At 39.3% G+C, this 26,973-nt stretch overlaps 5 protein-coding genes across 5 annotated transcripts in view; 3 read left to right on the top strand and 2 right to left on the bottom strand.

Moving 5' to 3' along the window:
* The window catches only part of LOC120431882 (uncharacterized), a 61,494-nt gene extending 39,537 nt beyond the window's left edge, over positions 1-21,957 (bottom strand). Inside the window, exons 1-5 of the mRNA XM_052707000.1 lie at positions 21,801-21,957; positions 21,161-21,738; positions 20,141-21,026; positions 4,926-5,986; positions 420-932 (exon numbers count right to left, since the gene is read on the bottom strand). Coding sequence (XP_052562960.1) covers positions 420-932; positions 4,926-5,986; positions 20,141-21,026; positions 21,161-21,738; positions 21,801-21,807 — 3,045 coding nt within the window. The 5' untranslated portion in view covers positions 21,808-21,957. The remainder of the gene's footprint in view (positions 1-419; positions 933-4,925; positions 5,987-20,140; positions 21,027-21,160; positions 21,739-21,800) is intronic.
* On the bottom strand, positions 390-1,070 carry LOC120431883 (endochitinase-like). Its single transcript, XM_039597011.2, has one exon. It carries the CDS (start codon positions 1,047-1,049, stop codon positions 390-392), a length of 660 nt encoding a protein of 219 aa, XP_039452945.1. The 5' UTR covers positions 1,050-1,070.
* Positions 7,991-9,150, top strand: LOC120431884 (protein obstructor-E-like). Its single transcript, XM_039597012.2, has one exon. The coding sequence runs from the start codon at positions 8,249-8,251 to the stop codon at positions 9,095-9,097; it is 849 nt and encodes a 282-aa protein (XP_039452946.1). The 5' UTR covers positions 7,991-8,248; the 3' UTR covers positions 9,098-9,150.
* On the top strand, positions 9,686-10,643 carry LOC128092880 (peritrophin-1-like). The gene is made up of 2 exons (XM_052707900.1): positions 9,686-10,377; positions 10,442-10,643. Exons 1-2 carry the CDS (start codon positions 9,850-9,852, stop codon positions 10,616-10,618), a joined length of 705 nt encoding a protein of 234 aa, XP_052563860.1. The 5' UTR covers positions 9,686-9,849; the 3' UTR covers positions 10,619-10,643.
* On the top strand, positions 12,566-13,666 carry LOC128092879 (uncharacterized). Its single transcript, XM_052707899.1, has 2 exons — positions 12,566-12,678; positions 12,734-13,666. The coding sequence occupies exons 1-2, from the start codon at positions 12,660-12,662 to the stop codon at positions 13,600-13,602; spliced, it is 888 nt and encodes a 295-aa protein (XP_052563859.1). The 5' UTR covers positions 12,566-12,659; the 3' UTR covers positions 13,603-13,666.
* Positions 21,958-26,973: the final 5,016 nt, after the last annotated feature.

Raw genomic sequence — 26,973 nt, 5'->3', positions numbered from 1 at the left:
TCGAATCCCGAGGTAGACGCAAAAATTCTAAGTGTTATTATAGGTATTCGGTGCCCTCTCCCCGTGCCATACCTTCACACTTAGGAGACCCGGGAGGCGTAGTCTTGTCGCAAAAAGAACGATACACGCCTGTGGATCCGTTGACGAAACCGCAAGGTTTAAGAGGGCCACATTATAAGGTGTTACGTCGATTCCGTTTTTCATAATAAAAATAAAATAAAAACTTTGGTCAATAGAGGGTTAAGCATTGACGAAATTATACCAAACGGTGTTACTATCATAACTTATGAATGAAAACTAATAGAATCAGAAAAGAAAACCAAATATTGTACTTTTGTATTTACTTTTAACCATTTGAGAACTGCACACTTAATTAACTGAATGAGATCTTATGCTTCGCACTGGTCTGGATTTCCAACCCCGCAAATGCGCACCATCGGGTAGAAAATTTGACCCTCATCGCACTGCTCCAGCTGATAACGGCCCATGACACAGACCACAAACTGCGCACAATCCGTTGGGTGGGGCAAAATGTCAACGACGACCCCGCGGCACATTTCGGTAAAGTTTGGCGGAGCAGCAGTCGTGGCAGGTTCACCGGTGGTAGATTCCTCCGTGACGATTTCCTCCACGGTGGTTTCCTCCGGGATTTCCTCAGTGGTGACTTCTTCCGTAATGATTTCCTCGGTGGTGGATTCTTCAGTGACGATTTCTTCAGCGGTGGTTTCGGTTGCTTCAGTGGTCGATTCCTCAGTGGTCACCGGAGCCTCAGTCGTAGTGGTGGTGGTCGTCGTCGTAGTGACCACTCCATCCCAGCACGTGACACTTGGACGGCTGTCGCAGACCATGCGGTTAACGTCGAAGAAGGTTCCCATGGGTTGGCAGCGCACTTGGTGTTCTTGACCATTCTGACAGACGACGTAGAACTGGCACTGAAGGGATGGCAGGATAGTTCCACTTGGTTCGTTCGCACAACGGTTCGTTGATCTCGGGAAAGCACTGACTGAAGCCACGAAGGCCAACGCAAGCAAGCACACAATTGTTTTCATGATGATCGTTTAAAGAACTGAATTGAAATGATACCTACCGCAAAAAACGGTTCTCTTAAATATTGATCGAAAATCCCTGATTCCTGAGAAAAACATCCCAACGCAAGACCGGATTTCCCAGCTGGTGATAACTCATATCGGCTGTAAAAATTGAAGCATTCATAAAGCTGCACGCGCCAACATTTTTCTTAGTCTATCGCACCCTGAACATTCATCTCATTCGGCAGATAAGATTTTCAACCTTGCCTGATACAAAGCCAGCAAATCTGCGTTTGATCCGTACAATCAATCCAAACACATCTTAAAGAGCTTTACCAAAGTGTACTGAGCTTGACAATTGGTACGTCAGCATTCAAACTTTTGAAAGATCTCACTAGATTTTCTTTAAAAATATTTTTTTTATTTTAATTAACTCGTAAGGTACAAATAATAATTAAAATAGTACAGTTTCATCCATACAGGAGTGACATTAGGTCTGAGAAGTGCGATAGCATCACACAAGTTTGTGAATATTTGTAAAAACGCATTTCCCGCAATGATAATCATTTTCAAAATGTTGGAGTTTGTTTAAAATATTTTGAAGATTTTTTTTCGAGAAGCAATAAAATTTCGTATTTAAATATTTTGAAAACTAATGGTTGCAAAACAACTAACCTACAGTAGATCTTGGCGCGAAAACTTTTTTTTGCAAAAAAAAATCGTTGATCCTTACAAATATTGAAAACTAATAATTGCAAAACAACTGGACCGGTAATGCATTCAACACGCTTTGTCGCTGTCGTGCTAACTTGTCGTACGTGCATTTTGGGCCAAATTGAGTTAACGGTGCACATCAACCAGAACTTTTGCACCCTGAATTTTGACATTTTAGTCTCTTCAAAACTATGGGAATTATCGATTTTTTTTTTATTTATCCCTTAAGCTACTATTTCCATAAACATTTAAAACAAAATTGGTCAGTTTTTATATTCTCATTATTTCAGAATTTGGTCCGTAAGTTTAACAATTGAGCAATTCTCTACGAAATCGGTTTTTTTTTAGAATATTAATTTTTGTATTTTTTAATCCGTCTGAAACTTTGTTGGTGCCTTCGGTATGCCAAAAGAAGCCATTTTGCATCATTAGTTTGTCCATATAATTTTCCATACAAATTTGGCAGCTGTCCATACAAAAATGATGTACGAAAATTCAAAAATCTGTATCTTTTGAAGGATTTTTTTGATCGATTTGGTGTCTTCGGCAAAGTTGTAGGTATGGATATGGACTACACTGAAAAAAATGATACACGGTAAAAAAAATTGGTGATTTTTTATTTAACTTTTTGTCACTAAAACTTGATTTGCAAAAAAACCCTATTTTTTTTTTTTTATATGTTTTGGAGGACATAAAATGCCAACTTTTCAGAAATTTTCAGGTTGTGCAAAAAATCTTTGACCGAGGTATGGTCAGCGTAATATTGAAAGTTTGGCCCATTTGAAATGTTATTCTTGATTTTTTTTTTGAAAATATTGTATTCAAAAATATCGCAAAATTTCACGAATGTTTCATATTTTAACATTGTAGATCGGACGATTGGTTGCTGTGATATCGACATTAGAAAATGGAAAAACTGCGACTATTTTCAAAAAAGTCACCTAAAAATGGATTTAACTTGAAAACGGTGCACTTTATCAAAATTTCACTCGAGTACTTTTTGATTGCAAATTTAATTTTACATCGAAAAATGAAGTTGAAAAATTTTTGCGACCATTAATTCGATTTTTTGAAAAAATCAGTATTGATTCAAAAATTCATAACTTGGTTAATGATTTTTTGCACAACCTGGAAATTTCTGAAAAGTTGGCATTTTATGTTCTCTAAAACATATAAAAAAATAAAAAAAAAATTAAAAATAGGGTTTTTTTCCAAATCAAGTTTAAGTGACAAAAAGTTAAGGCCGTTGCAAATATTTTTCAAAGTTTATGTCGCCCCCCCCTTCGAAGTTGGCCTAAATAATCAGGGGGCAAAACAAATATTTTTTCGAAAAACTTCAAAATAATTATGAAAACTAAAGTTTAATCAACTGAAAACCAGTTAAAATGCATTTTCCCGCGTTTATAATCATATTTAGCATGTTGGAACTCCTTTGAAAACATTTAAAATTTTCATGAAATATCAATGTACAGTCCCACGAAAAGTTTTTTTTTTTGCGAAAAAAAAAATTCCGTCAATACCTCGATATTTTCAAAACAAATGATTGGAAAGCAACTGTACGCCTGTAAAATGCATTTTAAAACACTTTTTTCATCCAAATGTTGAAACCTAGGCTTGTAATTTAATTTTTTTATTTTTTTTTATTTTTTGCCCCCCCCCCCCCCTCGACTATGGTCAGAGCCAAGAGACATAAACTTCAAAAAATATTTGCAACGGCCTAAATAAAATATCATAAATTTTTATTACCGTGTATCATTTTTTTCAGTGTAGTCCATATCCATACCTACAACTTTGCCGAAGACACCAAATCGATCAAAAAAATCCTTCAAGAGAAACAGATTTTTGAATTTTCGTACATCATGTTTGTATGGACAGCTGCCAAATTTGTATGGAAAATTATATGGACAAACTAATGATGCAAGATGGCTTCTTTGGGCAAACCGAAGGCACAAAAAAGTTTCAGTCAGATTGAAAAATACAAAAAAAATCGAATGACCGAAATCTGAGAGAACTGCTCAATTTTGGAATAAGAATACAACATCTTCCTTGGTTGCTGTGTATCCTTAAGATCGCCATTTTAAACAGCTCACAATCCCTCACCTTTTGACCTTCGCAGATCCCCAAAATTTAATTTCAATCTAGAGATATTCAACACAAACCGAAAAAACTACGTGCATTTTTGTCACATTTCATATGAAAAAAGCTTCAATCTTGTCGTGCTTTCTTGACACAGCCTGAAAATTGATGTAAGTGCGACAATTGGCAAAAGGGATTTCATTTCATTTCTAACTCTGTACTCCAGCAACCAAACTCAACCAAACTTCGGGGCAATGCAATGAATGGTCAATCAAACAAAACGTGTTTGTTATTGTTTACATTGCGTACTCTCGTCTTTGTTTATTCAAGGTCAAACATTGAAATGCGTTTTTCTCGGAACCTCAAAAAGTGACGTACAACAAGTGAGCACGGCGGCATCGACTTGATAGATACATTCAAATGGTGAATCCATGGCTCATAATTCCAAAATCAAGCCTTTTTTGTATTACGAACATTTTATCAGAAAAGGTGATTCCGTTTCAGTATTTTGTGGAAAATTGATATACTTTTACTTGTGATACAACCAGAAAATTTCCTTAAAAGCCTAAAAAGAGTTTTAAATTTGTGGGATGACATTTAATCATTTTAATATCGAGGCATTTGTGCAGTTTTCGTCTCATTTAGATAGTAATCCAATCAATCAAAATGTAAGAGGGTATGTAATTAACGATACGTTACCTAAAACTTTTATAAAAATAAGATTGAATATCTCCACAAAACTTCACTTATTTCTTATAATTTCAAGTCAACAATTTTGTTTTATTTATTCAGTGAAATTTTAATTTCTTTGTGATTTTTTTAATACCAGCTAATTATCTTATTAGAAGATATGGTGAGGCGATGTTGAATAGATTGTGTCTTGTGCACTTAAGTATGTAATACTTATTAAATAAATACTACTACATACTAATTCAGATACTAAAACGATACAATTTATTTAAAAAATTATCATGATTTGACCGATTTATTTATTTATTTACTTTTTAAAAAACTATCTTATATTTGTAATATTTCAGTGCATATTATAATAAATCTATAAACAATATCGATTCTCTCACACACAAACACACAACATCATGTTCATCCACTCATTGCCAAAGCCTCAAGACGCTCCTGCTCCCTTAGGTAGTCTTCCAGCCAGCGAGGATCAATGTCGCATGTTTCAGTGTTTCCATAGCCACAAACTCCAACCTGCGGATAGAAGATGAAATCCGGCGGGCAGCTGTCCACCGAGGGTTGTCCAAGAACGCACACCACAAACTGGGTACAATCTCCGGGGTGGGGCAGGATATCGATCACGATTCCTCGGCAGATGTCACTCGGGATGTCTTCGGGAACTGGCGGACGCGTTGGTTCCAAAGTAGTTCCAGATCCTTCCGTAGTCGGTTCCGTAACTTCTGCCTCTTCTCCCCAGCAGACTACGTTCTCCGGATGATCGCACACTCTACGATTATAGTCGAAGAGGGTTCCTTCGGGGACACAGGTGATTTCGTCACTCTTAACTCCGTTGCGGCAGATGTGGAAGTTCGTGCAGGTCTCAGAGGGGATGATGCTTCCGTCCTCCTCTAGCTCACAACGATCTGGGTTGTAGCACTCGACATTCTCCGGATGATCGCAGACTTCACGAACGTGATCGAACTTTGTTCCCTCTGGACGACACTCCAGCTCCATCTCCAAACCATCCTGGCAGGTCACGAAGTAGGAACAATCGTTCAGCGAAGGCAATAAAGTATCGTTGGGTTGGTCGTTGCAGCGATTCCTCTGTGGGATCGGTGTTGATGTTTCATTTCCTGGGTTTCCTGGACGCTCGGTGGTCGAAAAATCTCCACCATCCCAGCACTCGACATTCGGACGACTGTCGCACTCAAACCGACGCACGTCGAAGAACGTTCCCATGGGCTGACAGCGTACTTGGTGTTCACGACCTCCCTGGCACAGCACGTAGAATTGACACTCTCGCGATGGCAGCACGGTTCCTTCCGGTTCGTTGGCACAGCGATTTGCGCTGGCCGTGGCTACGAAGGCCACGAGGATCGCAAGGCTCACGATGGTTTTCATTGTTAACCTTCGACTGGATTTTGACGAATGAAACTGATTGAAAGCAATAGCAGCGTTTAATACGAGCTTGAAGTCGCAAATCTTGATAAATCAAAGGTGGTGTACAGCTGGATTTCCGATAGCGGTTATCTCTCGAATAACAACGTTGTCTGGGCTTATTCGTATTCAATGGTGGATTTTGATAATACTCATTTAACATTAGATCACGCACAATTCAAAACACTTTGTGTGCAAGGGTCAGTTGTAATCACAAGCGCGTGGCAATGATCAAGATAAGCTGAAGAATTTCAGGAAATGTCTAGAAAATAAGCAATTAATTAGGCTTCATATCGCACTAAAAATTTGATGTTTTTGCTTATGATCATGAAAAAAAAGCATGTTAAGTGTTTTCATCAATCCGGAAAAAAATCTGGAAGTGATACGTTTTCATGGATATTTAACATCAAAACATTTTTTTTTTCAAGAAAAATAATCAATTCAGGATTGTGTAATCCCAGTAGAAGCTAATAAATCTAGAGAGGCTGGATTAATTCAATTCAATTCGGTTTATTTGTGAATAATCAAGTTACAATGAGTTCATTTAGGTACATAACAGAGTTTTGGAGTTCCTTTCAGCTATGTGTTACATCGTAATTCAATCGAATGTGTTATTACTTATAAATATTAAATAGAAGGCAAGAGTAAGAAAAAGTTTTCAAAAAACTTGCAGAAAGGAGGCTGGATTAAAAGTCTTCATTAAATGCTTGAATTGTGTGAACAGATTAACATAAAATTTAGATTTAGATTTAGTTTACAACTGTTTACTGAAAGTTTACAACTTTTTATCAACTTTAAATATAAAAACAAATGTTTGAGATTTCGTCAGCTGTGTGCTATCTTGTGACATAGACCATTTTGGTCGAAAATGAGTTAATGATGACATTTTGCTATACTTAACAAACACTACAAGATGCTTTAACCCGATTTTGGAAACTCGCTTCCGTTTCCCGGATATCACAATACACACTTGTGACATAGACCAATTTATCATCAAAATGATTGTGCACACTTGTGACACGTCATACATGTTGTTGGAAAATGTGGAAAAATTTTCTTGTTTTTCACAAATTTATGTTGATACACATTTTCTGAAGGCAATGCAATCTTTTGTTTATAAAAATATACTGATTAAGTCGATTAAACCATTGATTTGAGCTTATTTTAGTTTGTATGGGAATTCTGTGCACACTTGTGACACGTAGTACAATTTTACTTTCGAAACACACTTGTGACACGTGCTTTTCAGATTTTTGTTTACATTATTTACTGTATCTTTTAACTGGTGTAACCAAATTAGTTGAAACTTGGAGCGTTTGTTAAGCGATAGTATACGAACCGATTGCTTCAAAATGTTTGGTTCTATCATTCATAGTTTTGAAATTATTTACTAACAAACTTTAAAAATCGATTTTCTCGAAAAGTACTAAATGGTCGTTGTCACAAGATAGCACACAACTGACGATTTGTTGTTCCATGTTGACAATCCAATATTTCCAAATCAATATCACGTACAGTGTCCTAGTTTACTATATACAATCCCGTGCTACTATAATCAACAAGATTGTTGTTTTTCGAGAATTACCTTGAAAACACTCTCATAAAGCGAAGATTAACTTCACGTGGGCGAAGAAATTTGATAACTGCGGCACTACACACAATGGTATCAACATTGTAAAAAAATCTCCGGATAATCAGACGTCTGTACTGACGTCTTTCTTTACTGCTTCTTACAAGCCGCACGAGCATCGCGCCAAATCGTGTGACCGTTTTTTGTAGCTTGTGATATGCTGTATCTTTATGGTCTCCCAAATCTTTGTTTGTTTACTTATCTGCAATGTACCGGTTGTGGACGATCCACTAGAAAGTCGTCAACTGCTGAACCAGTTAATTGGACAGATAGGGCGTGCAATAAATTGAATGCGTTATCGGGAGGATGGTATAATCTACGATGTTGACGTCATTTTTTCAACAACCGAGCATTTTAATGGCACGGTATTGAGAGGTCTTCCTTACCAGTGGAGAAAATCATTTCGTTGCAAGTAGGAAAAGCGTTTGACCCGTTGCTAGCTAAGAAGTAATCTAATCGCCATCGTTGGCATATCATTACGACCTAGCTCAAGGTAGTAAAGGGGCCCCCCTCGGCTGACGTGAATTCGCGGAACATTTTGCAGAACGCCAGAATCAATCACTCCGACAACGATAACAGAAAGCCAATCGGACTAAGCCTAGGCAAGAGATTATTGGGTTGTATAAAAACCACAAAACCTCAAAGGTACTGTTCAGTACAGCCATAAACAAGGAAATTCCCAGTCATGACTTCTTGGGGTTTATTCGCCGTGTGCCTGCTGTTAGGCACAGGAGCAATTACAAGCGCATCGTTCTTTGGTGATATTGACCATTATCGTACTAACAGTACAAATAGTACGACAACATCCAGACCCCCGTGTAATTCGACGGAATCTACGACGCCAATCCCTTCAAGGAATCGCTGCACTGGCCTTCCCGATGATACTTTGTTCCCATCGTTGAACGATTGTTCCTACTTCGTGACCTGCCAGGATGGTTTGGAGATGGAGCTGGAGTGTCGCCCAGAGGGAACGAAGTTCGATCACGTTCGCGAAGTCTGCGATCACCCGGAGAATGTCGAGTGCTACAACCCAGATCGCTGTGAACTAGAGGAGGACGGAAGCATCATCCCCTCTGAGACCTGCACGAACTTCCACATCTGCCGCAACGGAGTTAAGAGTGACGAAATCACCTGTGTCCCCGAAGGAACCCTCTTCGACTATAATCGTAGAGTGTGCGACCATCCGGAGAACGTGGTCTGCTGGGGAGACGAGGCAGAAGTTACGGAACCGACCACGGAAGGATCTGGAACCACTTTGGAACCAACGCGCCCGCCAGTTCCCGAAGACATCCCGAGTGACATTTGCCGAGGAATTGTGATCGATATCCTGCCTCACCCCGGCGATTGTACCCAGTTTGTGGTGTGCGTTCTTGGACAACCCTCGGTGGACAGCTGCCCGCCGGATTTCATCTTCTATCCGCAGATTGGAGTGTGTGGCTATGGAAACACCGAAACGTGTGAAATTGATCCTCGCTGGCTGGAGGACTACATGAGGGAGCAGGAGCGCCTTGAGATGGAGGCGATGAGTGGATAATTTCTTAATTAATCACAAATACTGACTTTTAATAAACTAGCAGCATCAATAGACTTTGATTTTGTTTGCAAATGTACGCTTATTGAAGTATTAAATAGTTATAGAAAAATATATGAAACTGTGCAAAAATATATTTTTTTTTAAATCTTGATAGATAATTAATTGTCCTTTCAGTCCAGACTCGATTAAATCTAGGAAAAGTTTCAAGAACTTTTTGTCTTATTTTTATTTATAAACAACACCAACGACACTATCCTGAAGTGATTTAAAATGTGTTAATCCAAGATGGAGCTCGACAGCCTTCAAAGTTTTACATTTACATTTATTTTTTAGAAATCGGATCCAGCAAAATCAAATCGCGTTTTGGGCTATCTTATCGGAATTTTAACAATTTTTCTCATTAATCAAATGGTTGATTTTTAAAATAAACGTATTTTTTTCAGATGTTTTATTCTTATGGCATAAATAACCTAAGTGGTTTACATGATATTCCATGAAATTTTGCTTATCAATGCTCCAAATACCCTAAAAATGCACCCCAATTTCTGCATCCTACCATTGACTCACCTTCATTAGATCACCAAAAAAAGGTTTCGCCTTGGCGTGTCGAGGCAAAGCAAAGTAGAACATCCAGAAAACATTGCCGATAAACAAGCAATCAACAATCGCATGGGAAAGCCCATTTATAACGTCATTCGGCGCGTCGTTTTGTTTAGTACTCGTTCGACTATCAGTAGGTATACTTAGACAGCATGTGTCGCAAAACATTCCACCTGCTCGTGATATCGCTTCTTTCGCTTTCGATATCGCACGGAGAAGATTTCAACCCCGAAATTTGCCAAGACAAGCCAGATGGAACCCAGGTTCGGAATCCCTTTCAGTGCAACATGTTCTTCGTTTGCGAGGGAGGTATGATCGACGAAAACGAGGGCATGTGCCCGGATGGACTGCTGTTCAATCCCGATCCTGCCGGCTGTGACATTCCGGCGAATGTCAACTGTGGTGACGTTCCACTTCCGCCTGGGTTTGAAACCGAAGCACCTACCCAGACACCACCAACGGAGGGACCAACAACGGTTCTGCCTACAACGCAACAACCGGATCGGGAACGGTGCCCCGAGGAGGATCCGGAAGAACCGGTGTTCTTGTCGGTGGCGGATGATTGCGCTGCGTACATTCTGTGCTTCCATGGACGGGAAATTCTCCGAAAGTGCCCAGCTGGACTGCACTGGAACAGACTCAGCAACGATTGTGACGATCCGAAGAAAGTGACGTGTCCTGTAAGGAAAACGAGTGTTCTTTAAAAACTTTGTTCAAATTTCTTGATTGATGGTGTCATTTTAGGAGCACAACGTGTACGGGTGTCCAGAAGACGGAATCGATTTCCTGCCTCATCCGGATGGCTGTCGAAGGTTCATCTACTGTCGGGACGGTTTTGCACGGGTACAAGGATGTTCACCGTACCACGGGTATGACGTTGAGAAGAAGACGTGTGTGTTCAATGTGGCGTGCTGGACGTAACCGTATATTGTTTATTTACGACTAATTACTTTATGTATTAGATCATTTATTCTTACATTCGGTTGTATTTAAATCCTGAAAAAAGTTTAAAATCTCCTAAATTAGTCAATTGTGTATATTTCATACAATAAAAAAAAAAAGTTTTATAAAGGTAAATAAAATTATGAAAAAAATCAGCAACGGTTTTTTAATCCAAACTTTTGCGTCCATTCCGAACCTAGGAAATTATTCAATCGTATTCCGGAGTAGTAAAGCCATTGCTAACTTTAATTCATGGTTTTGGATTTTTATGATATTGTGCAATTTTTTGATAGCAGCATAAGTATAAAGATGTACAAAGCATTTTGCTCTACTTTTTATTGGATAATCAGGTTTTAAAAACAAACAACAAACAACAAACAACAAACAACAAACAACAAACAACAAACAACAAACAACAAACAACAAACAACAAACAACAAACAACAAACAACAAACAACAAACAACAAACAACAAACAACAAACAACAAACAACAAACAACAAACAACAAACAACAAACAACAAACAACAAACAACAAACAACAAACAACAAACAACAAACAACAAACAACAAACAACAAACAACAAACAACAAACAACAAACAACAACAACAAACAACAAACAACAAACAACAAACAACAAACAACAAACAACAAACAACAAACAACAAACAACAAACAACAAACAACAAACAACAAACAACAAACAACAACAACAAACAACAAACAACAAACAACAAACAACAAACAACAAACAACAAACAACAAACAACAAACAACAAACAACAAACAACAAACAACAAACAACAAACAACAAACAACAAACAACAAACAACAAACAACAAACAACAAACAACAAACAACAAACAACAAACAACAAACAACAAACAACAAACAACAAACAACAAACAACAAACAACAAACAACAAACAACAAACAACAAACAACAAACAACAAACAACAAACAACAAACAACAAACAACAAACAACAAACAACAAACAACAAACAACAAACAACAAACAACAAACAACAAACAACAAACAACAAACAACAAACACAAAAAAAACATCCTGTTCTATCGAGTTGAGGAATGCGGAAGTTTATCGTAATCAAAATCAAACGCAAATCGTATATATCAGCAATTCCCCACGAAAACAGCATGATTCGAAAAAAAAGTTCTCCGATCGGGCTCAAAATTGTTCTGGGGGTTCCTTGGCCGATATAATTGGACCCGTATTTTTTTGTTTGGCCATTAGGGTGACCTACGTCGTTTGACTATTCGTTTGACTATTTAGGAAAAATAGTAAGAAGTTTCAAAAATCTAGCTTAACATTTGAAAAGGTCGTATGAAAACTTAAAATGCTGTTTTGAAGGTCTCGGGAACAAAAAGCCTATGTCTGAAAATATTTTTATCGGATTCCTCTGAAAATTTCACATTACATATCAAAAAATGGTGAAGTTATGTTTTCGATACTCTGAGATACGATCTTTTGAAAATAAAAACTGAGTTTTTCGACGCGCCACGCGCAAAAATGGGAAAATGACGAAAACGGGAAAAAATCGACTTTTTTCACTAAAACGGCGATAACTTAAAAATTTCAGCGATGACCTATACATGTTAGGGTACCAAATTTTTTGTAATTGAAATACGCAACTTTTGGTACCCGATTTTGTCGAACCATGCTGTTTTCGTGGGGAATGGCTGATATACAAATTTGTAGGGCAATGCACAGAAATATTCCGAATTCAACTCTTAAATTTATTATATTAAAATTATACTGATGAAACTTCATTTGGAAGCGTTGATGAATTATGACAGATTAATAAAAACTTTTAATTTTAAACTATTTTGAGAACCATGAACCCTACAAACTTACAAATTATTTTGCAATCAATCAAATTTTGCTAATCATTTCAAGCCACTCTTGATACCAAGATAAGCAAACGTAGCAAGAGTAAAACAAGCATAAGCTTTGTGTCATTAGTCTTCACTGAACTGACCTGCTGAAAAAAACGCGCCATGGACTGGCAACTCTTTGGTAAGAATTTTCACCATACCAATCAAACTAGTTACTCATCCAACTCTTTTAAAAGGATTTGTCTCCATGTGCTTATATTTGGGAATACAAGCCGCAACCCTTCATCAGCTCAATGAAGCCTCACCAAACGTCACCAACGCTCTGCCAGGAAACAGTAACGGATGGCGGATGTTGGAAACGATTCTGGACTGCGGCTCCGGTTCCATAGAAGCTGTTCCAGGGGACAGCTGCGGCCAAGATTTCTTTATACAGTGTAAAGCTGACGCGAGACAAGGTTCAGCCCGAATACCTGTGCGATGTACGAGCAACATGAACTTCAATCCCGACCCTGAGACTGCATTTTGTGACCCATGCTTCCACTGTGGTGAAGAAACAATGGCGATCTGTCCACCGAGCGGTTCACGGTTGGTAGCTTCAACGGAGTGCAACGGGTTCTTCCTGTGTCTCAATGGAACCGAAGAGCTGAAAACGTGTCCCGATGGAACGAACTTTGATCCTTACTACGGCACGTGTACTATGAGCTACGATTGCAACGGCATTCAATGCCCGGAAGGAGCATTTACAGCGAGCATGGGATCGTGTCATCGGTTCTACTTCTGTGGAGCTGATGATCCCGTGATCTTGGAATGTGGCCCAGGATGGAGCTACAACCCGGTGCAGCTCGAGCCGTACGGTGGATCGTGTGAGGAGAACTACCAGTGCCAGGAGTCGGCCATCTCGGAAAACGTTCGAGTTTTGACGCCAGATCAGGCCTGTCCGGAGCGGGGAACGGCCTTTCGGATGCACGAACAGGACTGCTCCATGTACTACTACTGCCGAGACGGGGTGGAGCGTCTGCAGTCGTGTGGATTCGATCAGTTTGATATGTTCACGGGACGATGTGTTCGGAGGAATCAAGCGACATGTTTTCCGGGGACGAGCTGAATGTGTTGAATAAATTGTTTGAAAAATGAACAACGTCACAACTGAAAACAAATGAGTCAAAAACTTATATTTGGGTAAAACCTAATAGAGATTCGTTGTTTATTACATTTTTGGGTCAACTCTATAGAATAAGTTTCGGGGATGAATTCTAACGTAAATTGAAAAGAAACAGCCTGATCCGTTTTGTTTTGCAATAGTAACATCCAATTTTTTACAGGTGTAACCAGTGGGTGTATAGTGAGTGAATTCCAGTGACACAGGGGCAGGTTAGCGAGTGTGTTCGTTGAGAGTGAGACGATTCGGTTTGTGTCACCCACGGAGAGCGAGCGCGACCACCCCGTATGAGATCGCCAATGAGAAGGAGTATCGCCGCTAGCCACCACCAGAGGGCCGAAGAGGATCACAAGGATTGGTAGCCGTGGCGAAAAGGATGATGATGATGATGGGGCGAAATATGGGACTTCGCCGGATCAGAGGTTCGCGGTTCCATGTCCTGCCGAAGATCGTCCATTTGCCCGGTGTATCGGAAAGTGTACGTATCGTACCAATCGCGAAGAAAGCCGTCCGAGCTAAGCTTAAAGCTCCGCGGCGTGATAAAGTGAAGTGCCGCGACTCGTCAAGGAGAAGGACTTCACGGAGGACACGGAAGGACCGTGCAAGACACCCCAGGACATCCAGGTAAACCCGCGAACCCGTCAACAACCCTGATCCGTGCCCCGAAACCAACGCCAGTGTAACCGCCATCTTGTTCCCCCATCTCATCATAGGACCCCGTAGTTTTTACTACAGAACGCCGGAATCCGCGACTCGGATATCCCGGAACTACCCGTGGCTCGCCAGTGGTTTCCCCAACCCGTCCATCGTAACCACTACCGGTGTAGACGATCTGCGACCAGCCGCTCAGGCTGAGTCGCGTGAGTCCTCCATCCGGGAACCACGAGCCACACCCGAAGACCTGCCCTACATTAACAAACCCTGCGCCGGAAACCGGGCAAGACCAGCGGTACCTTCGGGGACAGCTGAAGCTCGAGTCCGTCAACACACTCGAGGACGCGCAGAGGGCAGGCAAACGAGGGTCAAGTGAAGGCTGCAGCAGCATCAAAACGTCAAAACTAGACAAAAGGTTGCATATAGGTACAAAACTTAAAAAATAATAATAAAATAATAAATAACTTTAAAAGTTATGTTTTACTTTTTTTTAAATAGCAACGATTTAAACTTATGTTTTAACCCACAAATTCTGCAACTCATTCTATGTATTTTAATTTATTTTTTACTTTTACTTTTTTTTTACCAGTAAAATCAGTGTCTAAAGCTGTTGTTATTTTGAAATTGAGAGTTCTTTGTAGTTCAAATGTTTGTCTGTTTTCTGAAAATACCTAAAATTCCCCATTTTAATCAATTCGTTAAGAAAAATAATAGTTCAATCTGTTTCTCAAAGATGATACTTTCAATCAAGATTTTATCACTAACATTTGTTTGGTGTATACTCAAACCCTTCATGATAATTAAAAAACGCGATTTAAAATTTTCTCAGCGAAAACCATTTGATAGCACAAGCTGTGAAAAGTTAACTTTTTTTTGCCGGGCTTCCGTGGCCGTGAGGTTACGGGTTTCGCCTTGTAAGCGGAAGGTGATGGGTTTGATTCCTGTCTGGCTCGGCAAAGTCAGATCCCTTAAAAGAGTAAATATGCTCACTGGGAATACTGACCGGTAGGGGATGGGTTTCGACTGACGGCGTGCTGGGTTTCCAATCCAGATGTCGTGAGTTCGATTCTCGTACCGGGATGATGAAGTTTAGCTAATCAATCAAAAAGGAAAAAAATGAAATTCCCTTTTTATTTTAAACATACTGTTCATGGAGTCTATTGGGCCCTGAATTTATATTTTGAAAAACGCCAAAAAAAATCAAATTATTCGCTCTACAGCATTGCCTTGGCGTTCTCGATTACGAGATTCCTACTCGAAACTAAGTGTCCGAAGGCTTGATTGTTGAGGCAATTGCAAGCCTCTTTTTACACCTTCGCTTCCATCCACCCCGGGATTCGAACTGACGACCTTTGGATTATTAGTCCAACTGCCTACCAGCGACTCCACCGAGGCAGGACCCAGGGAGACGACTCCTACACCTGGAGTGAGCTAACGACCTAACCTTTTTAGGTTAGTCCGGGGCCAACATTTACTTCCCGTCCGACGGAAGGCGTGATCAGACAAATCTCGTCTCGAAAAATGCCACCGGGACCGTCTGGGATCGAACCCAGGCCGACTGGATGAGAGGCAATCACGCTTACCCCTACACCACGGTCCCGGCACGCCAACATGATTGCTTTTCCTTGAATTGAAAACGTGCAGGAAAAATAGTAAAATCTAAAATAAAAATGGCAAAATGGCTAAATGGCAAAAAAAAACTTGAAGATTTCAACAAATTGAGTTTAAAGAAAAAAGTAACATTTTGCTTAGTCAAAATCGATAGGGTCTAGGTTGTAATCAATTAAAAGTTTGCCAAGCAAATAAAACTGTTCGAACCTTTTGAGCTGATATTGCATATTGACAGGCGAATCTTGATTAGCTGCTTCCTCCTAACCATTCAAGCAAATGTGTGCTTGTAAAATTCTTTGATAACGTCTTACATTTTTTGTTTTGAGTTTTGAAGTTGCATGCCAATTTAATATGATTTTTTTCTTAACATTTTGTTGATTTTGTGATATTCGAGAGAGAGATATCAATATTCAAACAATTTTGAAAACCTCATATTTTTAAATAAATGATTTGCAAACTATCAGAAAATATCGTTTTGATGTATTTTGATAGCTAATTGACCTAATCTTAGCTTATACCAACAGGTTTTTGTAACCAATAAAATCACATATTACAAGTTAGGTTAATTCATTTTTGAAATTCACTTATTCCATCTACGATTTAATTTAAATGTTCTATTTTATTTTTGCGACGCTGATTCATAACACTTTCCACTGAACACTCTTGACCTGTCCACAGACAATTTCTAACATAATCGATCAAGGTCCAAATATGCAATTCTTCTGAGTGCAAAAATTACTTGGCTGGAACGCGTCGAATCAATCATTGAGGTATTTCTGGAATATTTGAACCTTGTTTTTGATAACAACCGGTTGGGTGAAACACGCAACAAATATAAAACCATTAAACTGTTCGAGGAACGGCTTATAGAAAGTTAGGCCTTCAACCTTATCGCATAGCATCCTAAGGATATTATTAAAGAAAATGTTAACCAAAAATAACCAAATTATTTTGTTGGTGCTATCAGCGAGTTGCACTTTCAACTCCACAACTGGAGCTTCCATTGGATTTACAATTTTTCGCAACGTAAATTGTCCTCCGGAAGGACTGGCTTTCCTGCCTGGACCAAAGTGCAAACTGTTTTATTTCTGTTCAAATGGCTTCGCAACGATGCTGCAGTGTCGAGAGGAGGAAAATTACAATCCCAAAACCGAGCTGTGCGATGAAGATTACATTTGCTACGACAGTCCAACGAGTACAACAGCACCGACAACAACAGGCCCAGTAACGTCAGAATTACCAACTTCCGGCACGGTTTCGGTCCTGCTACCACACCAGCAGTGTCCCCAGCTTGGGACGGCTTTCCGGGTTCACGATTTTGACTGCTCGCTTTACTTCTACTGCCGGGACTCGGTGATACGGATTCAGCAGTGTCCATTTCTGCACTACTTCGACATGTTTGTGGGACTGTGTTTGTTCAAGACAGAAGTGCAGTGTTATCCGGGAACGGCACCAGATTGGTGAAGGTGATTGGTTAGAATTGTGACATGGCAAGGAAATAAGTAAAAGTTAATGTGCAAACATCGTGTTTTAACGAGTGAATGTTCTAGTTTTTCAGTATTTTATAAAGTACCGTCATAATTTAGTTTAATAGTAGTCGGCAGCTTAACACAGTTAAAAAAGAGTAACTATCAGCAATTCTACGTGAAACCAGCAGGATCCACATCAAAAGTGCTCCAATTTATTTCAAATTTGGTTTGGGAGTTCTTTAGCAAAAATAATTGGACCCGTATTTTTTGTGTGTGTATATCCTTGTGGATTTAGGGTGGTCCATTGCATGTCAAACTTCATGATTTCCAAAATCAACACATACACTGAAAACCCAACCATGGTAGTTGCTACCATATTGTAGGGTTAAATTGAGAACACGCACCGACGTATTTTTGCTAAAAACATTCCGTGCTTGGATTGACTGATTAACGCAGTCAGTTTTAGTATGTCGAGGACGGTATGGTAAATTTAACCCTCGATTATGGAGTGAATAGAAATGATTTCGTAATTGCTACCATGCAATTTTGTAGAAGCATGGTACATTTTAACATATTTGCGTTTACTTTCACCAAAAAGCCACAGTTAATTTAATAAGCAGCATTTTTAGCAAACTCTTGCCTTTTTTACCAATTACCAATTCTTTCCTCAGGGAACCTGTAACCGGTCACTGTAGGTCAGAATTTGATTGATTTACTAATTGGACACTAGTAGTAGGCTTTTCTGTTGAAATAATTGCGTTTTAAATGCAACACGCCAAAAGTACTGGACCGTCCGAGCAATCTTTCAGGTTCCAGAACATGGTTCTTGTAGCCAATTCTGTACTGTCTTAATTTGAGGGATCTTAATAAATCATGTCATGTCAAAAGCGAAATTTTTCGTCGATATTTGGCGATATAGGAAAATAATAAAATCATCGGAATAAATGTTCCGGTGAAAATCAAGCCATATAAATCATCGGAATAAATGTTCCGGTGAAAATCAAGCCATATTTCGGTTCTCCATGATCCACTCAGGATAAAACCTCCTCCAAACGATTTACAGGATTATTTTTACATAAGAAACGTCTTGTTTGGACTTGGGGAACTAGCAGCGTTCCGAGATGTAGACGAAATCGCATTTTGCCGGTTTAAGCCCACTGTGCACCGTGCTTCTCCAGCAAAATCTACTGGAAACTTATTTCTATGGAGAAACATGGTACCTTTAGTTCGATTAATGTACCGAAATCTATTGTTTCTGTAACTTTGGATATTTACAATTATCAGATACGTTGCGTAAAACATCCTCAAATATGTAAGAAAAAAAAATTCAGCTATTGGTTCTTTGGTCCCGAGACCTTCAAATCAGCAAATATAGTTTTCATTTGACCTTTTTGTATATTCAGTTTAAAAAAAAGTAATGTAAAAAAAACATACAGAGTACAAATCGAGAAATTGTTAACACTGCACTCAACCCTCGGTGATTGGTCACTTTTTCGTTTGACACTTTTTTAGTTTGTACCCCATTTGTTGGTCAAAGTCAAACTAAAAAGTGACGAACTGTCACTTTTTACAAGGCGCTCACGTAAACTATCAAAACAAATGTTTGGTAGTATGTGTGAACTCCGTGTAAAAGGAGTGTCAAACTAAAAAGTGACCCCGTTCGTTTGACAACAGTTGGTGTCAAACCATCGGGGTTTGAGTGTACTAAGGCAACCGAGCCACGCCAGCCTGTGGTAACGCTTCCGCCTCGTAAGCGGTAGATCCGGGTTCGAATCCCGGCTCGCATCAATTAGGTATTACGCTGACTCGTTTATATGGACTTAGCACAGTTCGATGCGATCGTTGATTTTGTTCGGGGAATTTCGTCAACGAACGACTGAGACCATGTAAACAGTGCACACTAGCTGTCAAATCACGTCACGGCGTAAAAACTAATTGCTCAGTACAGGGAAGGTAGTGTATCATCACAAACTGGACCTTTCCACGACACCTTAGGGAAGGCAACCTATGGAATGTTAAGATCAACCTTGACATGTTAACATTATGTTAAGAAATATCCACTGAATCCACCTTTTAAATGCGGCCCCGATACTCTTCATGGGTTATGGGAAAAAATCACTTTTTAATTATTAAGTCAACAAAATAAAATTATATGGATGTTTCATTCGTCACCATACCAAACCATAGCTTATCAGTTGGCATATTACATGACGTTTAATTGACAATCATGCCAATCACGGTGACTGATGAAGACATCACGAACTGACACTTGCGAATTTGGTTGTTTCGTTATCTTTCCGTGCAAATTTCGACTTTGTCTAGGAAACAAGGTGAATTCCAATATCAAATCAAAATCTTCATTATTAATTTTTTCACGGTCGTTTGAAAACTTTTTCCAGCTATGACATCCAAATTTAAAAAAAAATCACCTTTGAAATAATTTCTTAATTGATCGCAATGTTGTGTCTTAATGTCGTAGATTTAGTACCAGAAACTAGAATGGACTATATTTGATTTATTGATTGTAGATTTAATAGCTTGTTTCGTGGATATTTATTGTACAGATCTGCGTATTGTTTCTTTTGAATTTGCATTGAATGATATTACTAGGATTGGTTAAGTCATAATCTGTTTTGGCTTTGGGATGCTTCACTATTCTAGTTTATTCACGTATTGACAATGCCAACAAAGCTCATTACGGGAAGGGAATTCTAACGTTTAGGATTGATTCACAAATCAATAGGCCGAGCACCTGGCGTTCCACACGTAGTCACAGTACTCGCGCTCCGGGTTCCAGTGCTGGTTGGGCGGGCAGTTCTTCTCGTACAATGTTCCATAGACGCACCAGTAGAATTTTCGACAGTCCGGATGCGAGCGATAGTATTCTTGGCCTGGGGTGCAGTACGGCGTACCGGGATACGAGGGAACGGGGACGGGTGCCGGGATCGGGGCAGGCATTGGAGCTGGAATCGGTGCCGGGACGTAGGGTGGAGGGGTTACTGGTGGGATCTGAACGGCTGGAGCTGCGGTCGGAGGGGAAGCTACTTCATTGGCGCAGACGGAAACCTCCGGACGGTTGCACTGGGATGTTACGACGTCAAAGATCAGCCCCGGGACGCACTGTTGGGCGTGTCCTTGTCCGTTTATGCACAGATAGTAACGGGAGCAATCGTTAGGATCGGGTACGGAACCGACTCCGGAAATGCCAACGCAGACAAGGTTGTTCTGGGCGGTCTGCCCGTAGCAGGTGGCTCTCGCTTGGGATTGACACTTTCGGGTGGTTACGTCGAAGCTGTTTCCGGGAGAGCATGTCAGCTTGAACAACGATTGGCCCATGCACATGTAGTACGCGTTACAGTCGGTCTGGTGGGGTTTGTACTCTACGCCAACGGCGTTTGAGCAGGGATTGTCACGCACGCAGGTGGACGCTTCCGGTTTGCTACACTTTGAGCTTATGGTGTCGAAAATCAAGCCGGAGCTGCACGCTGCATTGAACTCTTTACCGTTCAGGCACATGTAGTAACGGGAACAATTGTCCGGATCTGGGAGGTAGGAAATGCCCGATCTACCGGCGCACCGGTCGTTGGCTTTAGCAGTTTTTTCGGGAGCTAGGATAAAGGAACTGGCCTTGGGTAGCTTGGGAAGGAATGGAAAGGATTAAGGGATTAAAATGGGAGGGTTTATGGGATTGCCTCATTAGATTGTATCTTTTAGTAGTAATTATTCGTTAAATACCACAATATCTATAGCTTAGTTTATTGCAAAGTTACCCAAGACGCCGGGCACGTGACACTGGTTTCCCTATCGCAAACGTTTGTGACAGTGTTGAATGCGGTTCCCGTTGGACAGGTCTGCTCAATGGGACTGCCAGCCAAGCAGATAAAGTAAATCGCACAGTTTGTGGGATGACGGATGAACACCGGATTGGCTGGATCATCCACGGCGGGACACTGCGCATCCAGGCATACCGGAGCATTTTCCGGAAGATTACACTGGCTAATGGTGGCATCGAACACCAACCCGTTCTGGCATTCGCTGAAATGTTGAGCTCCATTCAGGCACAGCACGAATCGCGTACAAGATCCAGTTATCGGGAACCGCTGGATGCCCGCTGGAGGACAAGTGACACACTCTGCTGGATTTCCCGAGTCACACATTTGCGTATCAGCTCGGAAAATCGGATACACCGCGGGACACTGACGTTCGTAGGCGACATTGTTGACACATGAGTAGTACCGGGTACAGTCCGCAGGATGTGCCACAAAACCACTAGCCATTCCCTCGCAGGGATTCACCTGGGCGTTCACCAACTGCATCCCCCCGAGGATGCACACTGCAACCAGGTACTCTGCAAGAAATCATACTTTCAGCACGATCCCCAAAAACCTAACCTCAGCCCAAACTACTCACTGATCATTTTGTTTCACACTGGCAAAAAAAAACCCAAAAAATTTCCACAATCAAAAACCTAAAATCACCCAATCTATGTTCTGCTGTTGTGCTGGTTCGAGTGAATGTTTTGGAGTAACTGGCCACCAGCGATAAAGCAATTCATTTATACGCGAACATCGTGCAAGAAATATCTAGATTGCGAACGCGTACGCTACGGCATGTAACCTTTTTTTCGCCTTCCGAAAAAACTCGGATAAACAAGTCAATCTCCTTCCTAAAAGAATGCGAACAATTATCGGTGGCTTTCGTTATCGAGTTTTATCAGCGAAATCTGCGGGACCGGTGATCCCGTGCTTCCCACTTTTTTTTGCGCATTAGTTGATAAGATTTTAAAATCCAACCGAAGATAGTAGCCCTGCTGCAGACTGAATTTATTGGAAAATCTGATTTGCTGCGTACCTTTTTTGGAGGTTTGCAAATAATTAAGCGGCGGGTTTTATTATTAATTGCGTTACAACCGTAATTATTTCGTCGAGAGGTGCAATTCAAACAAACAAATGATTTTGTCATTTCAATTCGATTAAAATTAAAATCAAACGCAACTTAAGAGGCATTTTTATTGTTTTATTCAGTTTGTCATTAAAAATTGGACAATTAGTTGCTGAGAAATTGGCATTAGAAAATGTGGGAATGTTTAGATAAGGCTTAATAAACTTCAATTTTCTTGTTTCTTTTTTTCGGTGTATTTCATCAACCAGGAATTCAATCATCAATGTCTCCAAACGCCATTTTAAAAAACATTATTCGGCGCCAACATTTATGCCCTTACTTTTCATTGGCTTAGAAGTTGCTGTTTTTTGTTCCATATTAAAACAAAATATTAAAAAATTCAATAAAAATATGGAATTTAGGATTTTTCTTGGTTTTCCGTGCAATTATTGTATGAATAGCTGCCAAAATTGTATAGATGAACCATTGACACAAAATGGCTTGTTTGATCGTAGGGATGGCCCCAAAAAAATTATTACAGTCGACTCTCGGTGGTGGTGTTTTTTCGGGGTCCTGTGGGGGTGAACCGAGCACCAACAGCGGCAGCGCGTGTCCGTGTCGTTGTTTGCCGGCATCAGTAAAAGCAGCGGCTCGTTGGCCGCCAAGAAAAAGTCCAGCCTGTTGATCGGTTCCGGTGCCGGCAGTTCATACAAGGAAACAAACCAAGAGCAGCGCGATTCCTCACCGGTGGACTATTTGGACGAGGCGAAGCTGCGGGAGTTGATGGCCGTGTGACAGCGGGACAACTCGGATACGCCGCTGATTCTAACTTTGGGAGCCATCTTTTCGTCGTACCAATCCACAGCGTTGAGCTTTCTGAAGAAGCCCAGCTCGAGCATCGATTGAAAGCTGGAGAAGGCTCCGGAGGATTTCAAGAACCTCGAGAAGGAAGACTAGCGAACACTCGAAGAAGATCTGGACAAGGACGAGGACAGTGCGGCGGAGAAGCCACCCCCGTTTAGGACAACCATCAGACCACGGTCGATCTGGTCAGCTTGAAGCGCGCGATGAAGGCGCTGTACGAGGCGCGAGCTTCCGTCTTTGGTCCAATCATCAATGCCCCACAAACGCTCGGCGGAAAATAACTATTTTTTCTCATGACTTGTTCGCTTCCTGTTCTTCTATTCTTGCCCCGGAGTAAACGATATCAATGCAGAGGAAATGGGACCATTTTAGAGTAAAGAAATTTGCTATTTTGCTTACTGACTTGATTTGAGCGAAAAATGAATGACAAAAAAAGTGCTTTGGACAATTTAATGAGGAGAAAAATAAAAATAAACTATGTTCTCTTTTCTTACATTTCTTGTTTTATTTCAAACCTTTATTGATTTCATATTTAAAAACTTTCCGAACTTTTGACAAATAAAAAATATTGCTAATCCAATTCGATACAATTTCGAATTTAAACGCAAGGGTTTCCAGAAGCGTTTATTACTTGCCAGTCTGCCAATTAATTACTTAAATTACTGGTCAAAAATGATTAATTACATTAATTACTTAATTACTTTTCACTACGAAAAAAAAACTTTTAATTTAAATTTAAGTATTCATTTCTACGGTTCTAAACTAAATAATTTATCATCTAAACTCCCAAGTTCGAGAAAAAGGGGGAATTTGTATGGAAATTCCTCCTTTTCCTCGAGCTTGGGAGTTTAGGTGTTATAAATAGCTCATTCGATAGCTATTTAAAAAAATATGCTGTTTATTTATTTTGTGCCAATCTGGATATTATGAATTTTGCGTACAATTTTTATTGAAAATAGCTATAGGCGATCAAACGTCAAAAATGCCCCCCACTAGAGGGCGCTGAAACTTTGGGTGATGTTTACAAAATATCCTACAGCGAATTAATTGGTTTGAAATTTGGAATTGTTTTATTTTATTATAAAATTGACATTTTATTTAACTTTACCATTTTCAGGTAAAAAATAAGTAGCTCAATAATATTTGTTTTATGGCCAATTTAACCTGTTCATTAGCTGATTCGAAATTCCATTATGTTTCACGTTTCAATCAACCGAACCCTTATCAATCAATTGCAAAAGAAGATTATTTAAGTTGACTTACGTTTTTTGAAGTCGTGTTTGTAATAAAAGCAAAAAAAAAATACTGTACTGTTTTACTTCAATATATGAATTTTAAAATAATTAATTAATAATTTAAAATTGTTTTCAGTTTATTGCAAGTCGAATGCCATTAAGATATAGAGGTTGTTTGAAAAAAGGTCCCCTGATTTTTTGAGCCAAACATTAACTTTGACAAATGTTTGCAGCAGCTCTACATGAAAGTTGTGAAATTCATCAAAATAACGTTAAGTTTTAAAATGTTTTTCAAACATTGGTTTGACATTACTTTGCGTGTTTTTTTTTCTCAAGCAAATTAAAAAAATCCGTTACTGAAAATACGGATAATGTGAAATGTGACATTTACATTGGATTTAATTTCTGCATCTGAATATTAGTCGATTTTAATTTCACTGAGTTTGATTTTTAACATTGAAACATTTGTCTCAGAAATATTTAGAAATTTTTCGGGGAAATAGCTCTTAATAGAGAGGTGTTACAGGACTGTCAATTCCTGCAGATTATGAAAAAATATATTTTTATTTTTATTGATTTTTAAATGGCTATCACTTGAAAACTTTGTTTTTATCAATGATAGTTAAGTACATTTTGGTTTTAAATATTTGATCCACATAAACATGAAAATTTTTTGACTGCATATTAGAAGGAAAAGCATTAAAAATTAATCAATTCTAATATAGTTCTTGCAAAAAAAGAAACATAATTTCATAATTACTAAATAAAAATAAATAGATTTCGGATTCACAAAACATTTTTCACTGGGTAATATATCATGGCGTTTCCTTTTGTTGTTTATCAGTTTCGATAAACAACAGTAAAAAAATGTGTAAATTTGGAAGGTTGAATATTACCTCTTTTATGATGTAATTTTACCTCAATTTAGACTGAAAAAGTGACATTACACCTTTCTAGTGGTAAAATTACACATTTTCAGAGGTAAAATTACACCTTTTTTCTGACATAAAAGATGTACCCCTTCCCAGATGTAATATTACCATGATTTTTTTTTCTGTGAACATGATTAAAATAAATTTTAGGAGAGTTTAAGGAGAGAACTATGGTGAATAAGGCCTTCCACATACAGAACCAGTATATTTTAATCTTCGTGTTTCACTCTTATTTGAAATTAATACTGTTATAATGCCGGGACCGTGGTGTAAAGGTAAGCGTGATTGCATCTCACCCAGTCGGCCTGGGTTCGATCCCAGACAGTCCCCGTGGCATTTCTCGAGACGAGATTTGTCTGATCACGCCTTCCGTCGGAAGGGAAGTAAATGTTGGCCCCGGACTAACCTAAAAGATTGGGTCGTTAGCTCAGTCCAGGTGTAGGAGTCGTCTCCCTGGGTCCTGTCTCGGTGGAGTCGCTGGTAGGCAGTTGGACTAACAATCCAAAGGTCGTCAGTTCGAATTCCGGGGTGGATGGAAGCTAAGGTGTAAAAAGAGGTTTGCAATTGCCTCAACAATCAAGCCTTCGAACACCTAGTTTCGAGTAGGAATCTCGCAATCGAGAACGCCAAGGCAACGCTGTAGAGCGAATAATTTGATTTGTTTGACTGATAAAGTAAATAGTGTTTTTGAAGAAGTAAAATTTAAAATAATCAATAATTACTCAAAAATTACTTTAATTACCAATTAATTACTTTAAATTACTCTAATTGCCATGAATTACTAAGTAATTAAAGAATTACCTAATTACCAGCTGAAAATAAAAGTAATTAATAATTACTTGCCAGTCTGAGGCCTTGCTGGAAATCCTTGTTTAAACGTACTCGTCAACATCCAAAACAAAAAACATATTTATTTCAATTGCAAATTTGAAAGTTACTCATCAATAACAGAGTACACAAAATTAGTCTTCTGCTTCGAACATTTTTTTTTCATTTCACTCCGCTCATTTCGTTCCGCTGAAAGAGGCTAGGTGGATTAATTCATTCTCCATCATCCGATCCGGAGCCACAAAATCCATTTTTATAGTTTATGCCATTCAATAGACATTTTGGAGATCAGGATTCATAATATAATTTTTCCACATTTCTCCGGTTTAATCCGGTCCTGTTATAAAACCGAACCCCGAAAAAACACCACCGTTCCAAAAGAAAACACAAATTTTTTGACAAGGACTTTTCCGATTTTCCCCCAGCAACCCCCAGTGTGCTGGGATTTGTTTGGCGGGATTTAAAAATCTTGCATGCCAAACGGCGGGTTTTAAAAGTCATTGTTTATGTTTTTGACATAAGTTTACATAAAGAATAGCTGGTCAGCAAGAAAAAACAAATTTCAATCGCGTCTTCATTTTGCATCGCTCTGTAAACTGATGCTTCTCTTCCTCGACGGTCCCTTGGATATTGACAACCAGAGAGTCGACTGTAATTCAATCTATGATGCAATATTTTAAAATTAGTTAAAACTTGAGTCGCAAGAACTTTTTATTCAATTCTAAACTGAGGTATATATGATCCTGACTGGGAAAAGAGCATTCAAAAGCTCCTAATTTAACAATCGTATTTTGATTTAGTTTTTCTATGTTTTTTTTTTTTAAACAAATTCAATCAAAAACA

Source organism: Culex pipiens, chromosome 2 (genome assembly GCF_016801865.2).
Source record: "Culex pipiens pallens isolate TS chromosome 2, TS_CPP_V2, whole genome shotgun sequence".
In the NCBI taxonomy this organism is placed as follows: Eukaryota; Metazoa; Arthropoda; class Insecta; order Diptera; family Culicidae; genus Culex; species Culex pipiens.
This window is presented reverse-complemented; position numbering and strand designations above follow the sequence as displayed.